General features: G+C 55.5%; 7 protein-coding genes across 7 annotated transcripts; 3 read left to right on the forward strand and 4 right to left on the reverse strand.

Moving 5' to 3' along the window:
* Positions 1 to 1,068: 1,068 nt before the first annotated feature.
* Positions 1,069 to 2,937, forward strand: ColSpa_00360 (transcription factor gsfR2; the record flags this gene model as incomplete). The annotated part of the gene is made up of 3 exons (XM_049266572.1): positions 1,069 to 1,815; positions 2,022 to 2,628; positions 2,735 to 2,937. 3 exons carry the CDS (start codon positions 1,069 to 1,071, stop codon positions 2,935 to 2,937), a joined length of 1,557 nt encoding a protein of 518 aa, XP_049122529.1.
* A 4,063-nt stretch (positions 2,938 to 7,000) lies between these two features.
* On the reverse strand, positions 7,001 to 8,044 carry ColSpa_00361 (uncharacterized protein; the record flags this gene model as incomplete). The annotated part of the gene is made up of 1 exon (XM_049266573.1): positions 7,001 to 8,044. The coding sequence occupies one exon, from the start codon at positions 8,042 to 8,044 to the stop codon at positions 7,001 to 7,003; it is 1,044 nt and encodes a 347-aa protein (XP_049122530.1).
* Positions 8,045 to 11,496: 3,452 nt separating this feature from the next.
* ColSpa_00362 (mRNA cleavage and polyadenylation specificity factor complex subunit pta1) lies at positions 11,497 to 14,202 on the reverse strand (the record flags this gene model as incomplete). The annotated part of the gene is made up of 6 exons (XM_049266574.1): positions 11,497 to 12,717; positions 12,766 to 13,117; positions 13,174 to 13,377; positions 13,438 to 13,568; positions 13,622 to 13,795; positions 13,855 to 14,202. 6 exons carry the CDS (start codon positions 14,200 to 14,202, stop codon positions 11,497 to 11,499), a joined length of 2,430 nt encoding a protein of 809 aa, XP_049122531.1.
* A 1,104-nt stretch (positions 14,203 to 15,306) lies between these two features.
* ColSpa_00363 (cytochrome c oxidase assembly factor 3, mitochondrial) lies at positions 15,307 to 15,675 on the forward strand (the record flags this gene model as incomplete). Its single annotated transcript, XM_049266575.1, has 3 exons — positions 15,307 to 15,356; positions 15,380 to 15,507; positions 15,587 to 15,675. 3 exons carry the CDS (start codon positions 15,307 to 15,309, stop codon positions 15,673 to 15,675), a joined length of 267 nt encoding a protein of 88 aa, XP_049122532.1.
* A 459-nt stretch (positions 15,676 to 16,134) lies between these two features.
* Positions 16,135 to 18,214, reverse strand: ColSpa_00364 (transcriptional regulatory protein moc3; the record flags this gene model as incomplete). The annotated part of the gene is made up of 4 exons (XM_049266576.1): positions 16,135 to 16,572; positions 16,623 to 17,106; positions 17,164 to 17,233; positions 17,287 to 18,214. 4 exons carry the CDS (start codon positions 18,212 to 18,214, stop codon positions 16,135 to 16,137), a joined length of 1,920 nt encoding a protein of 639 aa, XP_049122533.1.
* Positions 18,215 to 18,956: 742 nt separating this feature from the next.
* On the forward strand, positions 18,957 to 20,818 carry ColSpa_00365 (nucleolar protein 12; the record flags this gene model as incomplete). The annotated part of the gene is made up of 4 exons (XM_049266577.1): positions 18,957 to 18,967; positions 19,023 to 19,089; positions 19,146 to 20,243; positions 20,303 to 20,818. 4 exons carry the CDS (start codon positions 18,957 to 18,959, stop codon positions 20,816 to 20,818), a joined length of 1,692 nt encoding a protein of 563 aa, XP_049122534.1.
* Positions 20,819 to 21,235: 417 nt separating this feature from the next.
* On the reverse strand, positions 21,236 to 22,987 carry ColSpa_00366 (tubulin alpha chain; the record flags this gene model as incomplete). Its single annotated transcript, XM_049266578.1, has 5 exons — positions 21,236 to 21,338; positions 21,578 to 21,899; positions 22,522 to 22,645; positions 22,717 to 22,831; positions 22,938 to 22,987. 5 exons carry the CDS (start codon positions 22,985 to 22,987, stop codon positions 21,236 to 21,238), a joined length of 714 nt encoding a protein of 237 aa, XP_049122535.1.
* Positions 22,988 to 23,290: the final 303 nt, after the last annotated feature.

Consider the following 23,290-nt stretch of genomic DNA (forward strand, 5'->3'; position numbering starts at 1 on the left):
TCATCGAGAAAGCTCTGCGGCCTCGGGCCGTGGGGAAGAGGGGGAGATTGCCCACGCTGGGCTGTTGATCTAACTGCGGTTTCGTGACTTGGTGTGGAAGCATGGACGTGTCAAAGAAGGGGGGCGTGCATTGGAGGGGGAAATTCTGCCGCAAACAGCTACGACGCGATGAGGATAGGGTATTGACGATAACGGAAAGTGAAGCGTGAGGGGTGTAAGGACTTGATGGCAACGCGAAAGGCAAGGAGGCGGGACGATGGGCACGTCTTTTTTCTTTTGGAACCGCGTGACGTTGGCCACCTGCTGGGAGGGCCTCGCCCCCTTCGATGTCGCCGGATGCCGACAGCTTAGCATCATCAAATGATTTCTTAGACGACGCCATGGGATCATTCTCTTTCCGCAAACGGATGCTTGAACATGTGGGTGAGACGGGTCGAGACCAGATTGCTGGGACGTGGCGACAATGTGCCTCGCGGGTGGTAGTGACGATAGCGGTTGATGCTCTCACGTGGCATTGCATTCTTGAGCAAAGGTAGGAGAGGTGTCGGGGTGCACCGGGTACGGGGGGAAGTCGGGCCGGGGATTGCGGAGTTTCGGTCAGCATCGTTGCGGAGTTTGCAACGGGAGGGGGGCAACGAGAACCGGGTGGGGCCGCAGCGTGCGGACTTTGGGCTTACGCGCGGGGCGGAGTTTGAACTTCCGCAACGACATCCTCCCCGGCCCCTCCAACCTCGACAATTGGTTACAGCAGTCGCATACTGCAAACTCCCCAAACGGCTGACCAAGGCTGCTTAGGATTCGCGAAAATAGACCGCGTAAGCTCAGATTGCCTTGTCCATCACGCGGCACGGGATAGAGGGAGACCATCATTTTTTGACTGAGGGATCGTGGCACTCTTGTAAACCTTTTCCCACTCTTACACTCTCTCACGCATGGACGATCGGCCCAACTGCTCGTACCGACCCATCTGTTACTCGCTCCTTCCCCTCCACTACAGTCCAGCCCTGTGCAGAGCAACAAAGCTCAGTGCCCAGCACAATCCCCCAGCAACAGCAGGGCAAACTAGAAATGTCCACCGCCGAGGGCCAGAAGATGATGAGTGATTTGGCGGATGCCGCGGACAAGTCCCGGCAGAAGAGTTGCAACGCCTGCGTACGGAGCAAGAGGCGCTGCGATAAGCGGACCCCGCGGTGCACCCGATGCGCTGAGAAGAACTTCTCGTGCGTGTACCAGAACCTGCCGCCCGCTCCCGATCCTCCCGCCGGGGGTGCTCGAGCCGGGGCTGGTGTGGCCACCAACAACAGCCTCGACCGAGGCACCTCCTCCTCCTCTTCCTCCTCTGCGGGCTTTGCTTCTAGCAGCCAAGATGACCCCCTTCAAGCCATGGACATCGAGGACTGTGGTAACACTATCTCATCTTTCAACTTCAACACACTCGACGACCACCATCTTCAACATCAACACGAGCACCAAGACCTCCAACAACAACAGCAGCAACCCACGCCGGCATCGTCATCGTACCTCGACGGCGGGCTCCCAACCCTGGTGATGACGGAGGACATGAACGGTAACGGTAATAACAATAGCAGCAGCACGCCGGTGCCGTCGACGTCGTCGCTGAATTTCAGTATAGACGTCGCGAACGCGCCCTTCGACTTCAATTCGGTCATGGATTTCATCAACGCGGACCCGGCGACAGGCGGTGAGATACGGCTCTGGGAGACGCCGTTGACGCCCGTTGTGCAGAAGACCATGACACCCGAGCTGAACCAGATGCAATGTGACATGTGGGAGGAGGATATGTCGAATATGTGTGTAAGTGTCGGCCTTGTTTCTTCTGTCTTTGCCTCTCCGGACATATCAAAGTCCACTTGTCCGCGTGTTCCGGCTCACCCATCGTCCCTTTCCGTCCTTCTTGACTTCACATCGTTATCCCCTCTTACTCCTTCGCCCCAATTCCCTCTCCCATCTCCCCCGCTCTCCCACCCTATTGGTCAAGGATGAAAACTCATGGAATACAGCAAGAGGGCGGCTTCAAGCCGTGGCAGATCCACGAGCCCTCCTCGCGGATCGGTTACGCCGTTGGCCTTATCAAGAACATGCACGTCACCTTCGCCCAGACGAAGCAGACCCCTTTCATTCACCGCCACCTCTACCGCGGCCTGCGCGAGACGCCACGGCCCCTGATGGCTGCCTATACCGCCATCTCGGCATACGCGGGGCGCACTGAGGCAAACAAAGACTGGGCCATCCGCGCCTTGTGCGACGGTGCCGCCGAGGTCCTCAAGGGAGCCAAGGATACGACGTCGTCGAACCTGACGGGGCACGAGAAGCTCGCCAGGACGCAGGCGCTGTGGCTCCTGCAGACGATAAGGTGCTTCGACGGCGACATAGCGCTAAGGGCGCAGGCGGAGCGGGACATGGGCGTCCTGGAGGGGTGGTTGAAGGAGCTTACTGTGATGAGGGACAACTTTGACGAGGTGCATTTGTTGGACGAGGGGGCGGTGAGGGCGAGGCCGCCGCGGTCGTGGGAGGTGTGGGTGTTTAATGAGTGTGTGAGGAGGACGGTGTTGATGGGGTATATGTTTACGAGCATGTATGAGATGCTCAAGTTTGCTGGTGAACAAGGTGAGCTGCCTTCTTTCCGTCTCCTGACTATACTCTCTTCATCATCCTTAGTCCCGCTCTGCACCTTCACCCCGCGGCTTTAGCAGTATATTGACGTCCACAATAGATCCGGACCCCACGCACTGGCTGATGCCGCACCGGTGGACGTTCTCCAGGCATCTCTGGGACGCCCAGTCGTCGCCGGCGTTCTACTCAGCGTGGCGCGAGAAGCCGATGTTCCTGGTCAACAGCTTCTTTGTGCAGCGGGTCGCGAAGATGGCGAGGCCGGCGGACGTGGATGACTTTGCGAGGATGTTCCTCACTATGTAAGTTTTCATTGTGTCTGTTGTTGTTCTTGTTGTTGGGGCTGCCTGTTGCTCTGTTGGGAATGATTTCTAATGAGGGCGCGATGGTAGGAACGTTGGCGTTGAAGAGATGAAGCATTTCATGCTAGAGGTTTGAGACGGATGATGATGAGGCATCATGACGACGGTTCATGGGCCTGCGGTCCATCTCTCTCACACACTCTGACATGATACCAAGACTAGTCAGACGGATCTCTGTCCGATCGCCGACCCAGGGACCAGCCGACCCATATTCGCTCACTTCGCTCACTTGAACCTCATTCGGTCAACATCGAGGTTGACATGAACCATATCTATCCAGTCTCGTTCGTGAGACAACCGAGAGGCAACGATCCTGCCAGGCCTTGGAAGCGATTGCAGGAGGATGTCTACGTGCCCAAAATTAGGGGGGGGGGGGGGGGGGTGTTATAACGCGTGCCAGGGAAAGCTATTGGGCTGCAGGGTTTGTTCCACTTCATACGGCTTTATGGGACGACTACGGCGTAATCGGGATTCATATGTGGATGACGGAAGTCAAGTATGATAACACACCTCGAACCAGATTGTTTGCAAGGTACCGGATCTCGGCAGCCCTTCTAAAACGCTGGCTCTGCTAGGCCAGCAAGAGCAGGCTATGGAGTTGTATTGACGAAAGAGATCAATGGGAAATTTTCTCGGGACTGTCATCGGATCGGAGGGCATTTATTTTACACTTTTTACAGTTCAGCGCACTGGAAACCAAGCAAGTGCACACTGTCAGTCAGGAGGAGGGCTTCTTAACGGCAGGCCAAGAACATTGTGCCTGATGAATGATTCATGAAGTATACTCGAAGACCAATATCGAACAGCCGATGTACCAGTTTTGCCTTCTCAACTGAAGGGGTTGTCCATGGTGATATTTGCAGGTCCCAATGCTGGTCTTGAATTCGAGGGCGCCTGCTTACAGACCAGTGTCTGGTGAGCGCGCAACGCCGTACCGACATCCTTTTGTTGCAGTCTTTGATATCTTCATGTCTGCCCCATCATCCTATCCTTCAGTTGCTATGCGCGGATCCCGAGCTATGCGATCTTCAACTGCGATCTGGCAGCGTCTTATGGGACAAAAATCTGCCCCAAGGCTGCCGCCCAGACATCGTATTTCTGGCTCTCCGATACTTACAGCCTGAGTCAGTCCTGCCACTCGCTCTACCTTGTCTGTTACCCTACGTTTCCAATCTTTGTTGGTCGTCAATTCTACATGTCAAATCAGAGGACGCACTTCTCAGACTACAAGTTCTGGGCGTTCAGTATCTCCTATACTGCCCTGAATGTGCTATCTTCCGAGAGTACAGAATGATTCCCAGTTTCTATACCAGGAATTCAAGTTGCCGCGCTGTCTTCTTTCCGTGCTCTAGTAAGAAGCATTCTGGCGTATCAACACGCCCAACTCTTAATCATGGAACGCCATTTGTTTGGAGCTCCTCACGCAATTCGGGCGTAAATCCTCGAGATTGAGCGGCAAGATTGTTCTATAAATGGGACAGATTTCGGATACAAGTAAACTTGAAGAGGTTCTCAAGGATCTACGCATGGGAAAGTTTGGTATAACCGGACCATGTGTAACATCCCACGCCCCGAGTCTCCAACAATCGCATTCTCCCGGCGCGTGTCACAGAATCAATAAGGGAACGCTTCAAACCGGCACACACAACCAGGACGCTCTTTCAATCGCCTCAAAACCACGACAAAAAACTATCTCAGAGTCAAGTACAAAAAGCCCTGAGGATAACCAAGGAGAAATTGTTGGTGCTAAGCTATCTTTGAACAAATATGTTCACAAACCGAGCTTCAGCTATGGCTTTCTGGCTCGCAGCCCCTTTGCTCCTCGCAAAGATCAAGCAAGCACATTGCGAAGCAATGTTTGTGACAAATTGTAAACACAAAGAAGGGAAAGAGCCAAGAACCTAAATTGTTCTCTCGTTGTATCCAGCCGATCTCAGAGATCAGGGAAAGCGGTGCTTGCTTGAAATGAGGCATGCCTGGAGGGCTTTGCCGCCTCGTATATCAACCAAACAAGCAGCTCTTCCCATATTCCCAAACACATCTTCGATTTTCAAACCCTTGAGCGATCAAAACCAGACTAGTAAGTTCTCCGCATCCCAGCTTAACGAACACAAGTAGAACACCCCTCCCAAGCCCCGCAAAGGGCAACTCACTATGAGTTCGCTGACTACAGTGGAAACATGACAGGCAAGAAGACCCCCATCTATTACCACGACCCCACGAACCCTACCTGGTAGAAGTCCAGCCGCGCGGCCACGGCACACCAAGTTACGGAGACCATGGCGAGAAGGCTGGAAAAAGCGGCAGCAATGGCGGTAGAAGTGCTAGTGCACATGGTGCCGGTCGCAGTAGTAGCAGCGGTGGCAGCGGACAATCAAACAGCGGTAAGAGTGGCGGTAAAAGTAGGCATCTAGTTTCGTCTGACCAGAAAAGAGTCTTTGGGCTGAGTGGCTAATCGTTGTGCAGACCCAGAGGCATCACTATTCGCGCCAAAAGATTGCCGGGCTATTGGTGAATGATGGAAAGAACATCCGGCATGACCTCTTCATGAAGAACAACCCAAAAGTTATAGATAACCGTTACCCACGTTTCATTGAGTAGGGCGACGTTAGCGTGGAAGGAAGTGAGGGTACTCCTGAATCATTTCATGTCTCCTCTCCTGGTGTCAGAGCAAGCTTCAACTATGAGAGCCAACCTGATACCACCAAACAGACCAGCCAACGGGTCTTAGAGCAAGCCAGCCCATAAAAGCTTGAGCAGAAGTATTGCGAACCAGTACTTGTAGCGGTGGACATTGGACGAGTCTGAACAGTGCCGCGGGCGTCGGAAGAAGTATCGCCCCCCCCGCCTGTCCTGTGTCTTCAAGGGCAGCGTTGTTCAAACCCAAAGAATAGCTAACATTCGAGTCCGCCGCACGCATAGTCGGGAGTCGTTATTCTAAAGGTTTCCGAAGAACCCACGAAGCAGCCACCGGAAGAAGTGAATCAACTCCTACTGTCCCTCTTCAAGGAACAGCCAATCTGAGCACCAGGGCAGCCCGCCGTTAGCAGTAGCAGCAATTGGTCACCCCGGCAGGCTCCGAGTGGGCATTGCTTACTCTGGCAGCTTTCATCATCCCCAGGCTTGACCGGAGGGATTGTCATCTCGCCGAAAGTGTCCACACAAGTCATTGCAAGTCCCAGCCGCGTGGTTCACTGAGGAAAGTGTGACCAAAGACAAAAAAAGTCTACATTTACTCTAGTCCGAGGTATTGACTCGGAGGCACACGCTTCTAAGGAGCCTCGGTTTGTAGACAGTAGACATCAACCTGAGGAAGAAAAAAAAAGGAGCCTCTCCCTGTCCCACAACCAAAACCCAACCCAATGTTTACGCCGTAACTCCAGTCCCTAGAATCTTTTTGGATGTGAGATCGAAACAGGTTCGGTCTAGTTTGACCTACTCCGGACCATTCAAATGTCCCCGATGCCGACCCCTCCGTATTGCGGGAAGAGGAACAAAAGTTGGAAAAGAAAAGAAAAAGTCAAAGTCCCCCTGTATCCAGAAACCTTCCCTGCTTCTGCCGGGTCTATCTGTGGTTCTTTGTTGCTGCAAATGTACCGTGTTGTTTGGGTGTCATTGGCCGAGAGAAATGAAGAGGAGAAAAAGAGTGAAGACAATCTAAGTGTGGCCCCGGGAGCTTCGTTTTCTGTGAACGAACCTGACGTGGCCAATGGTCTTGCTATGCATACGCAGCTTTCTTCGCTATGCGTCTTGAGCGGTTTCTCGTTGTTTGCCCCGTTGCGCTGGGGCGGAATAGATTGCAGATATGAGAGAAGGAGCAGGAGATGTCTTCTGCATGGTGGGTGGTGTGCTGGGTTATGGTTATAGTTGCGGTTTTGCGAGCGTGGCATTGCTCGGGTATGGTTCGGCGGACAAGCAAAATCGCGAAGTCAGCGCAGAGCTGGCGGGCGGGCGTGAGTATCCCAAGCACTCGGAATAATCTCCCAGATGCAAAACATCGGAAGCGATCATTGCAACAGATCCTTGACGTTCTCCTTGACGTTCAACGCCCACTTCAGCTTCGCCAACGTCGACCTCGTCTCCTCGAGCAACCTCTCTTGCTCAGCGTCCCTCTCGGCGGCACCCGTCTTGATGTCCTTGAGCACGAATTCCTGGTGCGCCTTGTAATCCTCAAACTTCTTCCCAATCTCCTCCTTCTGCCGCCGAAGCTCCTTGATGTTGCCGTCCTGCTGGTCGCACAGGTCCCGCAGCGCGGCAATCTTTTCATCGTCACGGCGGCGCTCCTCGACGAGCGCGGCGATCTCGGACCGCAGTTTCAGGTGCGCGCGCTTCACCTCGTCGCCCTGGTCCTTCCAGTGCGAGCTGATGGCGTTGTAGCGGCCCTCCATGAGGGCGGCGTGGGTATTTGCGTCCTCGACCTGCTTGGTCGAGCTGGCGCGCATCTTCTCCATCTCGTCCCGCCACGAGCGCTCCCGCTCCTGTGCGTCGGCGGTGCGTTTCTTCTCGAGCTCGACGTTGGCGTGGAGGGTCTCGACCTGGCGCTCCTTGCGGCTGAGGAGGGTCTTGGTGACGCTCGCCTCGAGGAGGCGGCTCTCGTAGTCGCTGATGAGACGCTCCATCTTGTCCTCTACGAGCTTGGCCGCCTGCTTGGCCTCCTCGGCACGTAGTCGCTCAATCTGGATGTCGCGCTTGAGGGACTCATTGTCGCTGACGAGCTTGTTGATGACCCGGCCCGTCTTGCCCAACCCCGCCTTGCCAATGGTCGAGTCCCATCCAGGGCCCTGAGCGTCGGGCGCGACGCTGACGGGGGTTTCGTCGTCATCCACGATGGGCGGTGTCTCTTCTCGGACCTTCATGGTGGTCGAGTCACCGCCGTTCCAGTCGTGTTTTAGTTTAACGCCGGGCGTCCTGTCCTGGTGATTCGATGCCATACTGACGGCGCTGGCGTTGCTGTTGACAGAGCTGGAAAAGGCAGAGTTGTGAGAGTGGGCGTCGGAGCTCGTGTCGCTCGCGGCTTCGAAGCTGGATACTGTTCGGATGGTCTGGACCATCTTCGGGGCGCCTCTGGGAGACGGGGAAGGGCAGCTCGTCGTCGACCGGTATCTTCCGTCGAGGCGAGTGTTCACGCTACTCTTGCGGAGGGCGTGGGAGGAGGTGGTGGAGGGCGGTGCGAGGGTACGACTGCTCGAGGGACCATTTAATGAGGGTGTCGTCGTCGAGGAAGAAGCTTTGGCGGGACCCGTCGTCGAGGTGTCGAGATCTTTGCAGGGTTGGAGGTTAGCTGAGTCGGATGTTCTCAGGAGGATTCCCAAGACGGCGGTGGTGGACAAGTCGTCGGGAGCGGCTAGAGGTAGGTGGGCTGGGCGGTGGATCGGTGCGCGGTTTCAAGCAGAGGGTGGAAAGGACGGGGACCCTTACCGAGAACAAAGGCTTGTTGGATGTCGACGTCGGGCACTTGGGGAGGGTCGGATGGAAGTCGCTGTTTGTCTATCTTGTTGGGTTTTTGCAGTCGACTAGGCATGTCTCTCTGTCATTGTCTTTGCAGTGTACTTGACGGTATGGGGTGTAGCTTGCTGCTAGTCCAGGTAGGCCGGTCGGGACGTCGGTAGTTCGTCGTGGAAAGGCAGAGCCGATTAGGGTTTTAGTGGTGCGTGGTGTTTGTGTTTGGCGCGGTGTGGTGGTGGTAGCAGCAAAGGAAAGCTTGAGGGGGGGGGCGCGTCGTCTTTGGAATTGTGGATTGGACGTGCCTTTTCGCGGGTGGTCAAATGCGGCTGGCCCGTCTGACGTTCGCGGGAGGCTGATGCGGGATGCGGCTTAGGTGGATTGTAGGGAGAAGCGTGAGGAAATGCGATTGGAATGGGCGGACGTCCCGGTACAGGAAGGGCCAAAGTGGGAATCCCGGCACTCAATGCAACGAAAAGGGACGGGAGTCTGGGATCTCGGTTGTTCTTTTCTCTCTGGCTAAGCAAGGAAGCAAGAAAAAAAGAAGAAAAAGAGGACAAGCCTGGACAGTGTGAATTGCAGGGCCGTGCCGAGCTACGTCAGTCGAAAGTCAGTCTTGTTCCTCTAATGGGCGATGGAAAAATAATGGAGGGTCAAGCGAAGAAGGGGACGGTCTAGCTACCTAGATAAATCAGACAGGCGAAGAAAACGGCGGCCCGAGACAAGCATCAAGCACAGCGGATCAGAACGCGCTCTAGTTCTTGCCTGGACCCAGTCAAAGTGGTTGTTTTTCTTGCCGATGGTTCCCCCAGATTTTTTTCCGGAGTGGATTGTATGGGACTCTCTCAGTCAGATGTCTTGCACGGGCGGAATTCGGTTGCTTTCCCACACGTCTGCGCTCTGCCTTTCGTTTATCAGCCATGCCATCTTTGGCCGGGCACAGATACGAGGGCAAAACAACGTCAACATCAATATCAACATCAATATCAACACCATTGCATCTTGCAAGGCAACCATACAGCATCAAGCCGCATCGGGACAGCACACACCACCCCCTCCCCCCCCCCTCCCATCTGCCAACGCTGCAGCAGGCAATTCACGGCGGCACAGTGGGACGGGCTACTGCAGACAGAACAACCTTGGTTGACTCTTCCCCACTCAAAAACCAGGAGGCTGCCTTGTTCCCCAGCAACGAAGATCGCTGCTGGTGCTGCTGCAGCGTCACTCTTTCGGCTCCAAAAAGGAAGCAATGCACAGGCCATCCCCCTCCATCTCTCAGAGATCTCTCTCTGTGGCCCTGTGTCTTGACATCTTACCTAATGCACGCTGGGTGAGGAGTCGCTAGCCGAGGGGAAAGGGCGCGAAAGCGAAATGGCATTTCTTTGATACAGTTGCGCATAATGTCGAATTTCCTTCATGTTTGAAATGGAATATGCCCCTTTTCCCTCCAGGTCCTTGACTACAAGGCCACCAACCCTAGATGATGCATTAACCAACGGGTACGTGTCCTGTTCCGCCATCACCCATCAGGAGCGCCTCGCATAAACCCGGTTCCTTTTCTCGCACTCTTCCCAGCTGGAGGACATCGCTGAAAAAGTAACATGTTCACAGACCCGGTGGTCATCACGACCCATGCGCCTCTCCCCTCTCATCCCATCTAATTCATCCAAAGTCCCAGTCCCTAATGTCTACCCGCAAAACCCCCAGCGCAGATCCAATCCCAAAGTCATCCTCCCTTCACGATCCCGGGCTGCTCTTGTCTTACTATGTACATAGCCTGCAGGCGGGGCCGTCACGTCAGCGACAACCCGGCTCGAACATCACGATATAGTACCGGTATTTCCAAGATCCCGGCATCCATTGGGACCTGGAGAGGAGGCTTGTGCCTCTCGAATCCCATCCCACTGGATCCCCCCTTCCCATTTCCATTTCAAAGCGTTATTCGACCGACCAAGCGGTCGACCAACCAGAGGTTGACATGAGGCTTATTATCACGAAGGGGCAAATAACCAAGCCCCAAAGAAATCTGCGCCCCTTTGTCATCCTGAAACTGCCCACGCCACAAGGAAATGGATCAAGAAAAAAGAAGAAGAAAAGAAGGGCAAATACATTCAAGTACGGAGCGCTCAGTCAAAGTGTCGGCTTCTTGCCGCTTGTCTGTTCAAAAGAGTGGGGGAGGGGAGAGTTGGGAATATCATCAGATTTCCGGCTTTCTTCTGCATCTATCCCCGGCGCCTGCAGGCGCAACTCGTATGTCCCCGAGCATCTGCAGCACTTCATAGAGCCCAGGCAGCTTGCGGCCCGGCTTCAGATTCGTACAGCTTGTCCCCAACCAACCCGGAAAGGAGCCTCCCCGGCCTACCGCAAAGCCCGTTCCGCCCGTCACATACATTTCCGACGCAGCGTATATCCCCTGGCTGATTATTGCCGGCCAATCTCATGCACCATTAGCATTCTAGCCCGATATGTCCCAGAGAACGGGAGCAGCACAGCGCACATTCCATCCCGACAAGGCCCGTGACATGCTGTGTGAAGCTTCTAGCCCGAAAGCAGCGCTTGCCTAGACAAGACCCCGGAGAATCGAAGCCGCTACCGCGGAGACTGACGCTAAACTTCGGACCTTTCCGCGGGTTGGGCTGAGGCTCTCTCCGCCGGAAGCCCGTTTATGTTGAATCCGAGCATACCTAGCCATTGCCGCGTTGCCGTAAAGGTCGATTGAAGAAGAGATGGACGATAGCAAGAAGGAGGGTTTGCATGCATTGGAAACGCTGCCACTTCCTCAAAACTTCATTTTTTACTGACTTTTCCTTCCCAGGTCCGTTTCCCAACGAGGCCGCCCACCCCCTTGAGGTGCATATTTACACGATAGTTTATCCGTTACATTTTTCATGGTCTGAACGCCAGGGCCTATGCCATGCCGGGGGTTGTGCCGTCCGTTGTGCTATCCCCTCCTGGTTGGACCTGTCTCGTGTTCCGCTGAGACGCTGTCCGTTGATACTCGTGCGTGCCTCCTTACTCCAACTCCGATTTGTTTGGGTATACTTGTCGGATTCGGTGACCATCAAAACATCTTCATCAACCCCGCCGCTTCGAAACGAAGCTGCCGTGGCGTGGCTCTCCCATGCCGTATGCTCCTGGTGGTTCTCTCGGTAATCAAACATGCGACACCGAGCAAATGCGTCGGAATCGTTCGTGTCACATCGTCCGGGGGCCGCATACACGCGACCCGGGCCACGGCCTCTATCATGTTGTGATCGCTGTCGTACTGTTCGTTGCCGGTGTACCTCCTCCTTCTGCGGCTGCTTTGGCCGATTCCAACCAAGCCGGCCGGAATTTGACCAAGTACTTGGCCGCCAGTGGTCTTGCGTCTTCGTCTACAACAACACGTCAGCATGAGCTCATAAAGCACTTGAGCAATGAGACACCTACACTCTGTCCAGATATCCTGGACCGTGTCCAGAGCAAGCTCCTTGGCCGGCGGCCGCATCATGACCAGGTATAACAGGCTCGTCAGAGCCAGCGGCACCACCAGGGGATCGCGACACATGAGCTTAACGCGCGAGAGGATAGCGGGGCTGAGCTCGGGGATCTCACCCAGGAACCGGGTGAGGACCTTGTCTTGGGCGTTGAGGTATTGTGAGAAGCCATCGATCAGCTTGAGCGCCCATTTTTCATAGTACAAAGGATGGTTTCCATCCTGCTTCTTCTGTAGCTGGTCGTTGTACCACTCTTCATGCAACCAGGTAATGGCAACATCAATACGCCGTCGGAAGTCCTCGAGTACGTAAGTGTACAGGGTGTCTCTTATGCTGTTACCGAGTGACGACCCTGGTACAGAGCCACTGGCCTCGTCCTTAGGGCTGACCTCCTCCAAGCCGGCCGACGAGCGGCTGGCCAGACGGGTGATGATGGCAATCCAGGATTCTCGGTCATTAGTACTGGCCGCTAACCGATTGATACCCGACTTAGATTTCTTGCCAGGGTCTTCCAAAGTCTTTACGAACTGGAACAGGGACATCACAGAACCCTGTCCCGCGCTTAGCGCCAGTTCTGGCGTAAGCGCAGGCGGAGGCGGCAACTTGAACGTCCTCAGTCCAAGATCGTTATCATCTGGTCTGGTCACAGGATCACTGTCAAGCTTATTGAGGATCTGCTCGTTGTCCTCGGCGGCGGCGAAATCTGGCTCGTAATCGTCATCTTCGTCGACGCCTAGAGGAGCAGTCTCGGGGTTGATGTGAGGTACGGGCTGTGCAGCCAACGTGTTGAGTCGTCCCCGAATGCCCTACAAAACGTCAGAATAACCTCTTGCACATGTCACGCAGATCCTTACCTCGATGGCTTTCGCGAGAAGTTGCGCGTCTGTGCGGATGAGCGTGGTGATGCTGATTTTCGCAGCCATAGCTGTCGGGAGTGTGCCCACGTCGAAGGCCTTCAGTCCTTCACTTCCAGTGAGAGTGAAAACATCGCCCAAGCTGTGAGGCCCCGGAGGTAGTGGTGTGACTTGGATTTGAGGCGTCGTTGCGACTTGGGGCGCAATCCGCTGGCGCTTGGCATCCATCTCCGCGTGCTGTTGGGCTTCGAAAGCCCGCTTGCGTCCGGACTCGTCGAAGATTTCGTGCCTCATGCGCATCATTCTCTCCACATGCTGCTGGATTCGAGGCGCCATCGGGTTGTGAGGGTCGCTGTATTACGAAGTTAGCATGAGAGGCGAAAAGCACGGGGAGGCTCTGGGTTGTACCGTTTGGACAGATGTATCAGGAGCATACGAGTAGTCTTCTCCATTGACTTGACTATCACGCGGATTCTAGGAGTCATGGGCGAGTTTGCAAGCTTCATGGGGTTGAAGTTGAGCACAGCATTCAGGATCCTGTTGGCCGTACCTGGCCGACTGCGGATCAAGATGGACAGGCAGTTCAAGGTTGCATCAACAAGAAGAACATCACTATCACCAGGGTGCTGTGGTTAGCTGTGATCAAACAGGCCCTCCTATCGCAGTCCTTACCTGCTGTTCTCCTGCAACACACTCAGCATTCTGTCCAGCAATCCAGCTCCTTCGGCGTCGAGAGTCCTAGCATCTAATGTCTGATGGTTTGTCGGGATCTTGTCTAGTGAGATATCGAGGGAGTCACCACGCTGCACAAAATGTCAGTAACTCCAAAAGAGAAAATTCCCAAGGCTCGTCCTACTCTTGGTTCGTTGGGGTTGGCAACCGATTGTGCGAGGACAACGCGTTGCGCAAACTTGATGCAGCAAATGCGCACCGTAGAGTCGGCCTCGTCCCATATCTGAAGAATCCGTGTCTTTATCGCGACCATTCGTTCCCATGTAAGGGTATCGTACGAGTTGTTGATGCTGTCGATCTAGTCAGCCTCCCGGTATGCGCAGCAAGAGGTGTCATTCAGAAGCAAAAGATGCGCACGTACATCCATCGCAGCGCAAAGGGATAAATGCTGGCGGCCGTCTGGATGGCGCTCCGCAGGACGTGGGGGTCCTCGTTCGGGGTCTCGACCATGGTTTGCAGTGTGTCCAGCACGAAGAGCTGCATCGTCTCCTTTTCGCTCCCGGGGAGCGCTGGCGTCGAGAAGGCCTCGGCCAGGAAGTCAGCGCCCCATCTCCGGAGTTCGACGCGCGCCGTGGGCCCGACTATGGGAAGGATGCTCTTGACGACAGTCGGGTAATACTTGACGTCGCCTAAGACGAGCTTCCTTGCGTCATTGAGCTGGCGAATCTGGTCGCTCACGGACGCCTGCGGGGACGGAGCTGCCATAATCGCGGGCAAGCTCGAGGCACAAGGATGCTACGAATCTAGATTGATCCACGAATAGAAGAGGAACAATAGGGTCAAGATACGATTGCGTGTGGCTGTCGAGGCTGGGTGTTGGCAAGGCGAAAGGGAAATGGAGATCACAAGTGCAGGAGCTGTCGCGACTTGTCGAAATATGGAGAGCTCAAGCTTTTCCAGATCACCATCCTCCAACGCGCAGAAAACAACCAAGTTGCAATCGGGTAGAGTCGTGTGATTCGTCGAGGTGGATAAGGGGGGGATCGAAAGGGCGATGAGGCGACTCTGTGGTGATTGATGGCAGCTACCTGTCGATGCGATTGCCTCGTTTTTCCAACTCCAAAGTTTTGACGGGTTTCCTGCCGTACGCTTTGCAGAGAGGCAGCAAGCAACCTTGGTCGACGTTGACGGACTGCGTGACAAGCGACAGCGACGCGGGTAAACTATGACGGGGCGTGTCGACCGCTGTTGGCTATTTTCGGTTAGCGCACCGGCCGCCCTGGAGCCTGAGCTGTTTGTACCTGGAGGTCACTCTAATTGTGGGAGAGAAGCGGCCTATGTGTACTGAAGCAGAACTGAGGGAGTTTTTATCGAAAGTAAATGAATGCATCTATGATACACTGAAAAGAAATTCGTTACTTAAGGAATCAACAGACATGGGGTTTGGGGATTGTAGTTGTTACTCCTCGCAGGTGAGAAAGGTACTTTGCAGATTCCTCTGATGCAAAGGCAGCGAGCGACACAGTTTCCGACCATCACTGAAAAACAACCCGTCCGCAGAGGCAAGACCCCTGCTAGAGCTTATCGGACTGCTCTACGTCACTATCAAATCAGCCGTACTTTCTCCGACTTATCGATACCGAATCGGCATTGAGGATGATTCGGCCTGTGAATTTCCTCTGGTTCGACCCGTCCCCGGCCCTTTGCGACAGGCTGAGCATTGAATATTGAATTTCTCCAATCCTTACGGCGCAACATCACGAATCGCCCCAAAGGGCCCCGAATCACGAATTCCACGAACTCCCAAACCCTCGCAGCCTATACACTTACATTCAATCCTTTCGTAGGACTCACTAGTACCTAGTCGCAATGGCCATGTACGCCACCCCGTTCCCTCCCCCGTCCGCGCCGGATGAGTGGTCTGACAAGCAGAGAAATACAGCCCCCAGAAGTCCTCGTACTACGATCGCAACCTCCGCCAAGGTCCCGCCCTAATTCGAGCCCGTAAGCCTTACCTCGCAAAGAATCTCGCCGTCGGCGCCGGACTCTGGTGCTTCGTCGGCGCAGTATGTACGTGATCAGTCACCCCGCAGGCTTCCCTGGTTTGCGACTCATGGAGAGAATATCCGACTGACTGGTATGATTGCAGACTGGTACACGATCAAAGCGGTCGGCCAGGACGACTTCGAAGACGTTAAGGTCCCCGATGCCCCGAGGCAACAGGCCAAGTCCAACTAAACAGTAAGAGCCGAGCGGACGAGGGAAGTCATGTAAACAGCCCATCGCACGAGGAATCTTCCAATGACACAAGTGCTGGAACAACTCGTCATGCGAATGCGCATTTGCATTGTGTAATATATATCAGCGAGATCCAACTCGCTTCCTACGCCGTTTACATCAATGTAAAATACCAAATCCTCAATCACAATTCTGTACATGTCTCATTACAGGAGTTGACCTGTTCATCCCAATGCAAAAGTAGCTCCCTATTCCACTGCAGACATCCCATCTTGGATTAATCAGGGGTCTTCCTCGACTCTATGAGAGTCCAAACAGAAAAGGCCGCTGTGGTGTCACATCGGCACGCCAAAATAGCTAGTAACAAGGGAAAAAGGGGCGGATCGCCCAAGCCGTCGTGGGGTATCATAACAGTACAGTAAGCCTCGAAAACGCCGTCGGCCGTCCGGTGATGCCGCCTTAACTTGCCATCGCCGATACTGGTTCTTGTTTGGGAGCTGTATCCTTCGCAGCTTTTGATGTGCGGCTCCCCGCACGCTTCATCTGGGCGCTCTGAGTCAGAACATTGGCTGTTCGTACCATCTCGGGAGACGCTGAGGTGAACCGGTTCATTTGCGGCGACGTGTGCGCGGCGGCGTGGCCGTTCGTGATGGCTGGCATTGACTGGTTGTGAGACGGGCCTGCTACTGTTTTACCTCCTTGCGTTGCTGGGCTTTTTGCGGCAGGACCAGGCACTACAAGCCCCGTGGTGATCTTGTGCGCAATGTGGTTCGGATTGGCCCATGGCGTATCTTTGATGAACTGCTCACCGGCAGGTCCAAGATTTCCCCCGAAGGCGACCGCCTGGTAATCCTCAATCGGCTGCATGATTGATCGCTGACGTGGCTTCGAATTGCGCTGCGTAAGGTCAATGACTGTTCAAATGCAGAGCCCGGCTATTGACTAACCTTCATGGCCTCCAGATCATCTTCAATCTCCGACCCGTTCGCGCCTCGCATGGGTGGCACTGCGGGAAATCCCTCGTGTTTGGCAAGTCCGGCCAAGAAGGAAACTTCTGAATTGTAGGCAACAGCGTTCCTCGTACGCTGTGTTGGGTTGGTGGGAAATAGAAGCCCGTAGTCCGGAACGCTGTGTGCGCTGCGTCTGGCATTCTGCGTCTCATACCATTCCTTATTGAGGTGTTCGAGCATCTTTGATCGTGACTCTCGAGCTCCTTGGTAGAACTGATTCCAGATCTGCGCCCGACGCGCCACAGCCAGCCGCTCCAAGGCTTCAACCGACAGCTCGTACTCTTTTTCGATATTGCGGAGTTTCTTTTCTAGCCTCTCGTCCAAACATTGCTTCATGTTTAGGTATTCGGGGTGGCTCGGCGGCTCGGCTTGCAAAGATTGCTCTTCTTGCTCGAGGCGCTCTAGTCGATCTTTGTACAATCTGCAGTATGTCCATCAGCGCGTGTTCAGTCCCATCTACTACGCATGAAAGACTCACCGCTCACGGAAGACCACAAACTTCTCCTCAAGATCAGTCCATTCCTCAACAGCTGCACGCTTTCTCTCCACTGTAACAATGGTGTCAGCAAAGAAATGATCACTCCATTGACGGGTCGCTTACTCTCTTCGTCGTTCTTTGACGCTTCAGCATCATCGTCGCCCTCCTGTTCGGCAGGGTCGTCAGCGTGAGGTCCCGAGTCATCGTCACCGCGACCATCGTCGCGACCGTCGCCATCGTGACCCTCATGTTCGTGGGTCTCCGGGGCGTGGCCCTTCCGCCTACTGCCGTTGCGGGTTATCTTTTTTGTTATTTGCGAGTCCTTCATCGGGCTATGGCCGTCGCGCGAGAGGCCACGCTTAGTAGGCGGGAGTTCGGGGGCATTGTCCTCGGTCGCAGAGTGATCGCCAGTGTGGGAATTTGTGGAGGGGACCTCGTCCTCCTGCATCTCCACGTTATCCTTGTGCTGGTCCTGGTCCTGGGGCACGACCGACCCGGTGCGCTTCCTAGCGGGCTGGCCTGGCTCAGAAGATTCCGCGACCGGCGATCGCTTTCTCTTTTTCGAATCAGTGTTCTCATCATCGTCCTCGGTAGATGGGAGCGTGGCCGACTTCTTGGGCTTGCTGGGCGAGGCCTCGTCGGCGTGGCTGGAGGTCATCGACACGTCGTCGCGGTCGGAAAGGCTGTCGTCGTCACCATCGTCGGTGGCGTCAACGGAAAATGTCTTTTGAAGCTTGCTTGGTGTGCGATCAAAGACCTGGCCGTCGTTGAACTGATTGACAACCACGTCCTTGTGGCGCTGGGCCTGCGGGGTGTCGTAGAGACGCTCAGTCTCCGCCTCAGTATCGTTCGCCTCAGACAGGTTGCTGTCAGAGTCGAGCGCCTCGTCAGCATCTTCCCGAGGATGGTCCAGCTGCATGCCATCTAGCGATTCGCCCTCGCCGTCTTTGTCCTCGACGTCGCTCAAAGGGCTGGAGATGTTGCTATCGTCATGATCAAGCGTCGCCTGCCCCGGGGAGAGGGCAGGCGGCGCTGATGCCGTAGCTGCCATTAGGAACAGAGGTCGAAACCGTTCTGTTCGATTTCAAAATCGGGTGGTTTGGAGGAGGGATGCGTCGTGAAGAGGTGCAATTCGGGTAGACGAGTTTTCGTGGGAACGAAGACGGGGCGCAGAGGGACGAGCAGCAGCGACAGCGGCAGGTTGAAGCAATGGGCTGGTTGCTGTGGGGAGGGAAGCAAATGTCTCGTAAATTGAGAGGGCGAATGAGAGCTGTTCGAGAGCAGCATCAACGCGTATGATTGTCTGGTCCCGAAAAGCAGACGTGGGCGAGCGCAGGTGGTGGTGTTGTGGTGGGTTTTCGGAGAAGGAAGAGAAGCGTTAGTGACCTGCCGCTCCATGGAGAGAGATGCGCTCACCTGCTCTGCTCCCTCTGTGCCTTTCCCGTCCACACCCCCCCCCCCCCCCCCAAGCCCAGTGCGGAACCAGGATCGGTCGGCAGAAAGTCTTCGCCCTGACAGCGAAAGCGGTGAGAGCTGGCACAACAGTGGGCACGGGCACCTATTATCGGCAAATAGCGGCCTTCTGACGTTTTGCACCAATTGACGGTTGTTCCGCCTCTTATCGGGGTGCCCCGACCCTCCGAGATTTCTTATCGGTGCGCGCAGAGACCAGCGGTAGAGAGCTTGATATTTTTTCTTGATGCGGGAGCGCATTGGAGAATCGGTGCATCTACAGAAGGCCCATTGCAGCACATTGGGATTCAACAATCGGAGTGAAAAAAACCGTCGCAACAATGGCGAAGGGGTATGCTTAGTTTCTTTGGTCATGAAAAAGTCCCAACCACTAATATTTGGCACAGAAGCACAAAACTCGCCGCCTCGGGCAAGGCCATTGACCCCACCCTTGATGCCCTCTTCGCATCCAGTGTAAGTCCTTGACTACAAATTAGTTGATTGCCCCAAGAAAATTCTAACAAAATTAGGCTGGACCCGTGAAAGCCCCTGAGAAGACGAGGTACTCGGAACTGCCTGTACCGAAGTCAAACCCCATTCCCGAAACCGCCGACTCTGACGAGGAGCTCCCGGACGCTGACGAGGGAGACGATGAAGAGCTGTCCGAGCTTGGTAGCGACGAGGACGTTGATCTCGACGACATCGTCGAAGATGAGTCTTCTCTTGAAGAAGACGAAGACGCCGAGGAGTCAGACCAAGAAGAGGAAGCCCCCGAGCCAGCCCCGAAGGCGAAGAAGGAACGGAAGCGCAAGCGGGAGGAGGACGATATCGAGGGCAAGTACTTAAGCAAGCTTGCGGAGGCAGAAGAGAAGGAAAAGCCGGCTGAAAAGCGCACCAAGAAGGAGGCCAAGGACGAAGAAGACGGCGGGGAGGCGACCTCGGAAACATCGTCTGAGGGTGAGGAGTCGGACGAGGAGACACCTCTCGTCCACGAGTCCCTCGCCGCCGACGCTAAGACCAGGGCGAAGGACAGCGAAATGGAGAAGGCGAACCGCACTGTTTTCCTCTCCAACGTGGCCTCCGACGCCATTGACGACAAATCGGCCAAGCGCACCCTCGAGGCTCACCTCTCCAGTGTTCTCGACAAGGACGCGACCCCGCAGCAGAGGATCGAGTCGATCCGCTTCCGCTCCATCGCTTTCTCTGGCGGCGCCCTCCCCAAACGCGCGGCCTACATCACGAAGTCACTCATGAAGGAGACGACAAAGTCGGCCAACGCCTACGTCGTCTTCTCCACGCCCGCCGCCGCGCGCAAGGTCTGCGCCGAGCTCAACGGCACCGTCGTCCTTGACCGCCACCTACGCGTCGACAGCGTCGCCCACCCGGCGCCTACAGACCACCGCCGCTGCGTCTTCGTCGGCAACCTAGGCTTCATTGACGATGAGACCATCCTCACCACCAACGACGAGGGCGAGACGGTTCAGAAGAAGCGCACAAAGGTCCCGGCCGACGTTGAGGAGGGGCTCTGGAGGACGTTTGGCAAGCACGCCGGCAAGGTCGAGAACGTACGCGTCGTGCGCGATCCCAAGACGAGAGTAGGCAAGGGGTTCGCCTACGTTCAATTCTACGTAAGCATCCATCTTCCCCAATAATTCTTCTTACACAAGCAGAAATTGACAAAAAGCAGGACGGAATCCACGTGGAAGCCGCCCTCCTCTTGGACGGCAAGAAATACCCCCCGATGCTCCCCCGCATCATGCGCGTGACCCGCGCGAAGGCCCCTCACAAGACGGCCCTCGCCATGGAGCGAACCAACAAGGCCAGGGCCGCCCAATCGAGCGGCCCCGGCGCTCCCGGTAACACAAAGTACCGCGCCAAGATCACCCCCGAGCAGCAGTCCAAGGCCGGCCGCGCGGCGCGCCTATTGGGCCGCTCCGGCGCCAACCGCGAGCGCCTCGGCAACAGAGGCGACAGGGGGAAGCCTCGCGCCACGGGCAACGGCTCCGGAGCCGTCCCCAAAGACGACATGAAGGCGCCCGAGGACTTCATTTTCGAGGGTCGTCGCGCCAGCGCCAAGGACGGCAGACCGAAGGATCTCAAGTTCAACAAGCGGAGCAAGCCCAAGGGGGGCGGCGTCAAGAAGTCGAAGCCTACCGGTCGCGGCGCAAAGAGAGCGGCGGAGTGGAAGAAGAAACAGGGTTGAAGTGGACAGGGGGGTGTATCAGGAGGGAGATGTATCGCATGTACAAGTCTCATGGAATACCAAAAGTGGGCATAGATAAGCGTCGGGAAAAGGCGTCCAAAAATAATAACTGCTTTCAGAGTATCCATTTTGTTCACCACGTCCTGATAGGAACATGCACTGGTTAAATTCCAACATGGTGCAATGTCACTCAGAAATTTTGAACGTCACTTCATGTTGAAATATATGGGGGAAATAGATGCATTTACAAGTGACTACTTTGAATCCCACGAGGCTCTCGTCAGACAAGTCAGGAGGGTACCACGTATATACTTGTGTGAAGAAAAAGTGACTTGGGTCTCATCTATTATCAACTCGAGCTTGACTCCGAAATATCCATTCATGGGTTATGGGGTAATCCAGTGCCTTTCCGCGCGTCTATGTTCGTTCAGCGAGAACGACAATAGAGAAATCTACCGAACCGACCGTCCAACGACCGCCAAAGAAACAAGCTTTTTCATGAAATTCGTTTCGCTCACGGCTGCCACCGGGTTCGTGATTTGTTCGTCGCAGCAACCGGTTTACCGCGAAACGAAAAATACGGGACAGTCTCCGATGCCGACTTAGTACTCGGCTTCGTCCTCTTCGGCCTCGAACGAGTCGGCGGCAACCTCCTCGTAATCCTTCTCAAGCGCAGCGAGATCCTCACGGGCCTCGCTGAACTCACCCTCCTCCATACCCTCACCAACGTACCAGTGGACGAAGGCGCGCTTGCTGTACATGAGATCGAACTTGTGGTCCAGTCTCGACCAGGCCTCGGCGATGGCGGTGGTGTTGGACAGCATGGAGACGGAGCGGTCGACGGAGGCGAGACCACCGTCACCGGCGGCAGCGGGGACGGCCATGGGCTTCTGGTAGTTGATGCCGAGCTTGAAACCAGTGGGGCACCACTCGACGAGATTGAAGGAGGACTTGGCCTTGAGGGCGGCAATGGCAGCATTGCAGTCGCGAGGGACGACGTCTCCGCGGTAGAGGAGGGCGACGGCCATGTACTTGCCGTTGCGGGGATCGCAAACGACCATCTGGTTGTTGGGCTCGAAGCCTGCAGTTCATTAGTGTCTTAGCGCTTGGTGATTGGGGAAATGCATGGCATACACTGGAAGGTGAGCTCCTGAACCTTGAAGCTCTCGTGGGAGCTCTTGTTGGCCGAAATGACGGGAGCATAGCTGATCAGAGGGTAGTGGATACGGGGGTAGGGGACCAAGTTGGTCTGGAACTCGTTCAAGTCGACGTTGAGGGCACCGTCGAAGCGGAGGGACGAGGTGATGGAGCTGACGACCTGAGCGATCAGGCGGTTCAGGTGCTCGTAACCGGGACGGGGAATGTCAAGGTTGCGACGGCAGATGTCGTAGACAGCCTCGTTGTCAACAAGGAAGGTGCAGTCCGAGTTCTCGATGGTGCTGTGGGTGGACAGGACGGCGTTGTAGGGCTCAACAACGGCGGTCGAGACACGGGGGGCAGGGTAGACGGCGAACTCGAGCTTCGACTTCTTGCCGTACTCAGTGGAGAGACGCTCGAGCAGGAGGGCACCGAAGCCGGAGCCGGTACCACCACCGAAGGAGTGGAAGATCAGGAAGCCCTGGAGGGAGTGGCAGTTGTCTATAAAGTTGACGGTCAGTCTAGGCGCGGGCCGAGGGGTAAGGGTGCGGCAAGTGGAGACGTACCAGCGACGCGGCGAACGCGGTCAATGACATTGTCGACCATCTCCTTGCCAATGGTGTAGTGGCCACGAGCGTAGTTGTTGGCAGCATCCTCCTTGCCGCTGATCAACAGTTCGGGGTGGAAAAGCTGGCGGTAGCCGCCAGTTCGGATTTCGTCGATGGGGAGGGGTCGAGATCGACAAAGAGGGAACGAGGAACGTATTTGCCATTGCTAGTCTCGGTAAAGAACGTCTCGTAAGAACCACCATCGACGATGTCCTTGGCGTTGGGGTCAGGACGACCATCGGAGCCGAGGCCATGCTCGAGGAGGTAACTGTGCGTTGAATTGGGCAGTCAGCTCCATTGGATTTCCTATCCCTCTTCTCGGCAGCATGAAGGTATGGGATGGGGATGAACGTACAGCTCCCAAGCAGAGTTACCCAGCTGGGTACCGGCCTGACCGAGATGAAGGTGAAGAATCTGGGGACATTGCCGTTAATACTAGAGCCGCACACCGAGGTAAAGGTAAGTTGGGACAGCTGGGACGGGTTTCAGGGGTCGCCTCAGCAGCAGTAGCAGCGCCGGGAGATATGGCCAGCCCACGATGCCACCGGCGCTGCGATAGTGGAGGGTAGGAAGACAGGAGGAATAAAACAAAACAGCGTTCCGGCGTTCAGCTTACCTCGCCCTTCATTGTGTATCGTGGCTCAACGGATCTTGGAGAATGCTGCGACGCAAGGTGGAATGGAGAAGGGGAATATTTTCACGCGCGCAGCGCAGAGTTGAGGTTCGG

Source organism: Colletotrichum spaethianum, assembly GCF_022836535.1.
Source record: "Colletotrichum spaethianum MAFF 239500 DNA, contig01, whole genome shotgun sequence".
NCBI classification, from domain to species: Eukaryota; Fungi; Ascomycota; class Sordariomycetes; order Glomerellales; family Glomerellaceae; genus Colletotrichum; species Colletotrichum spaethianum.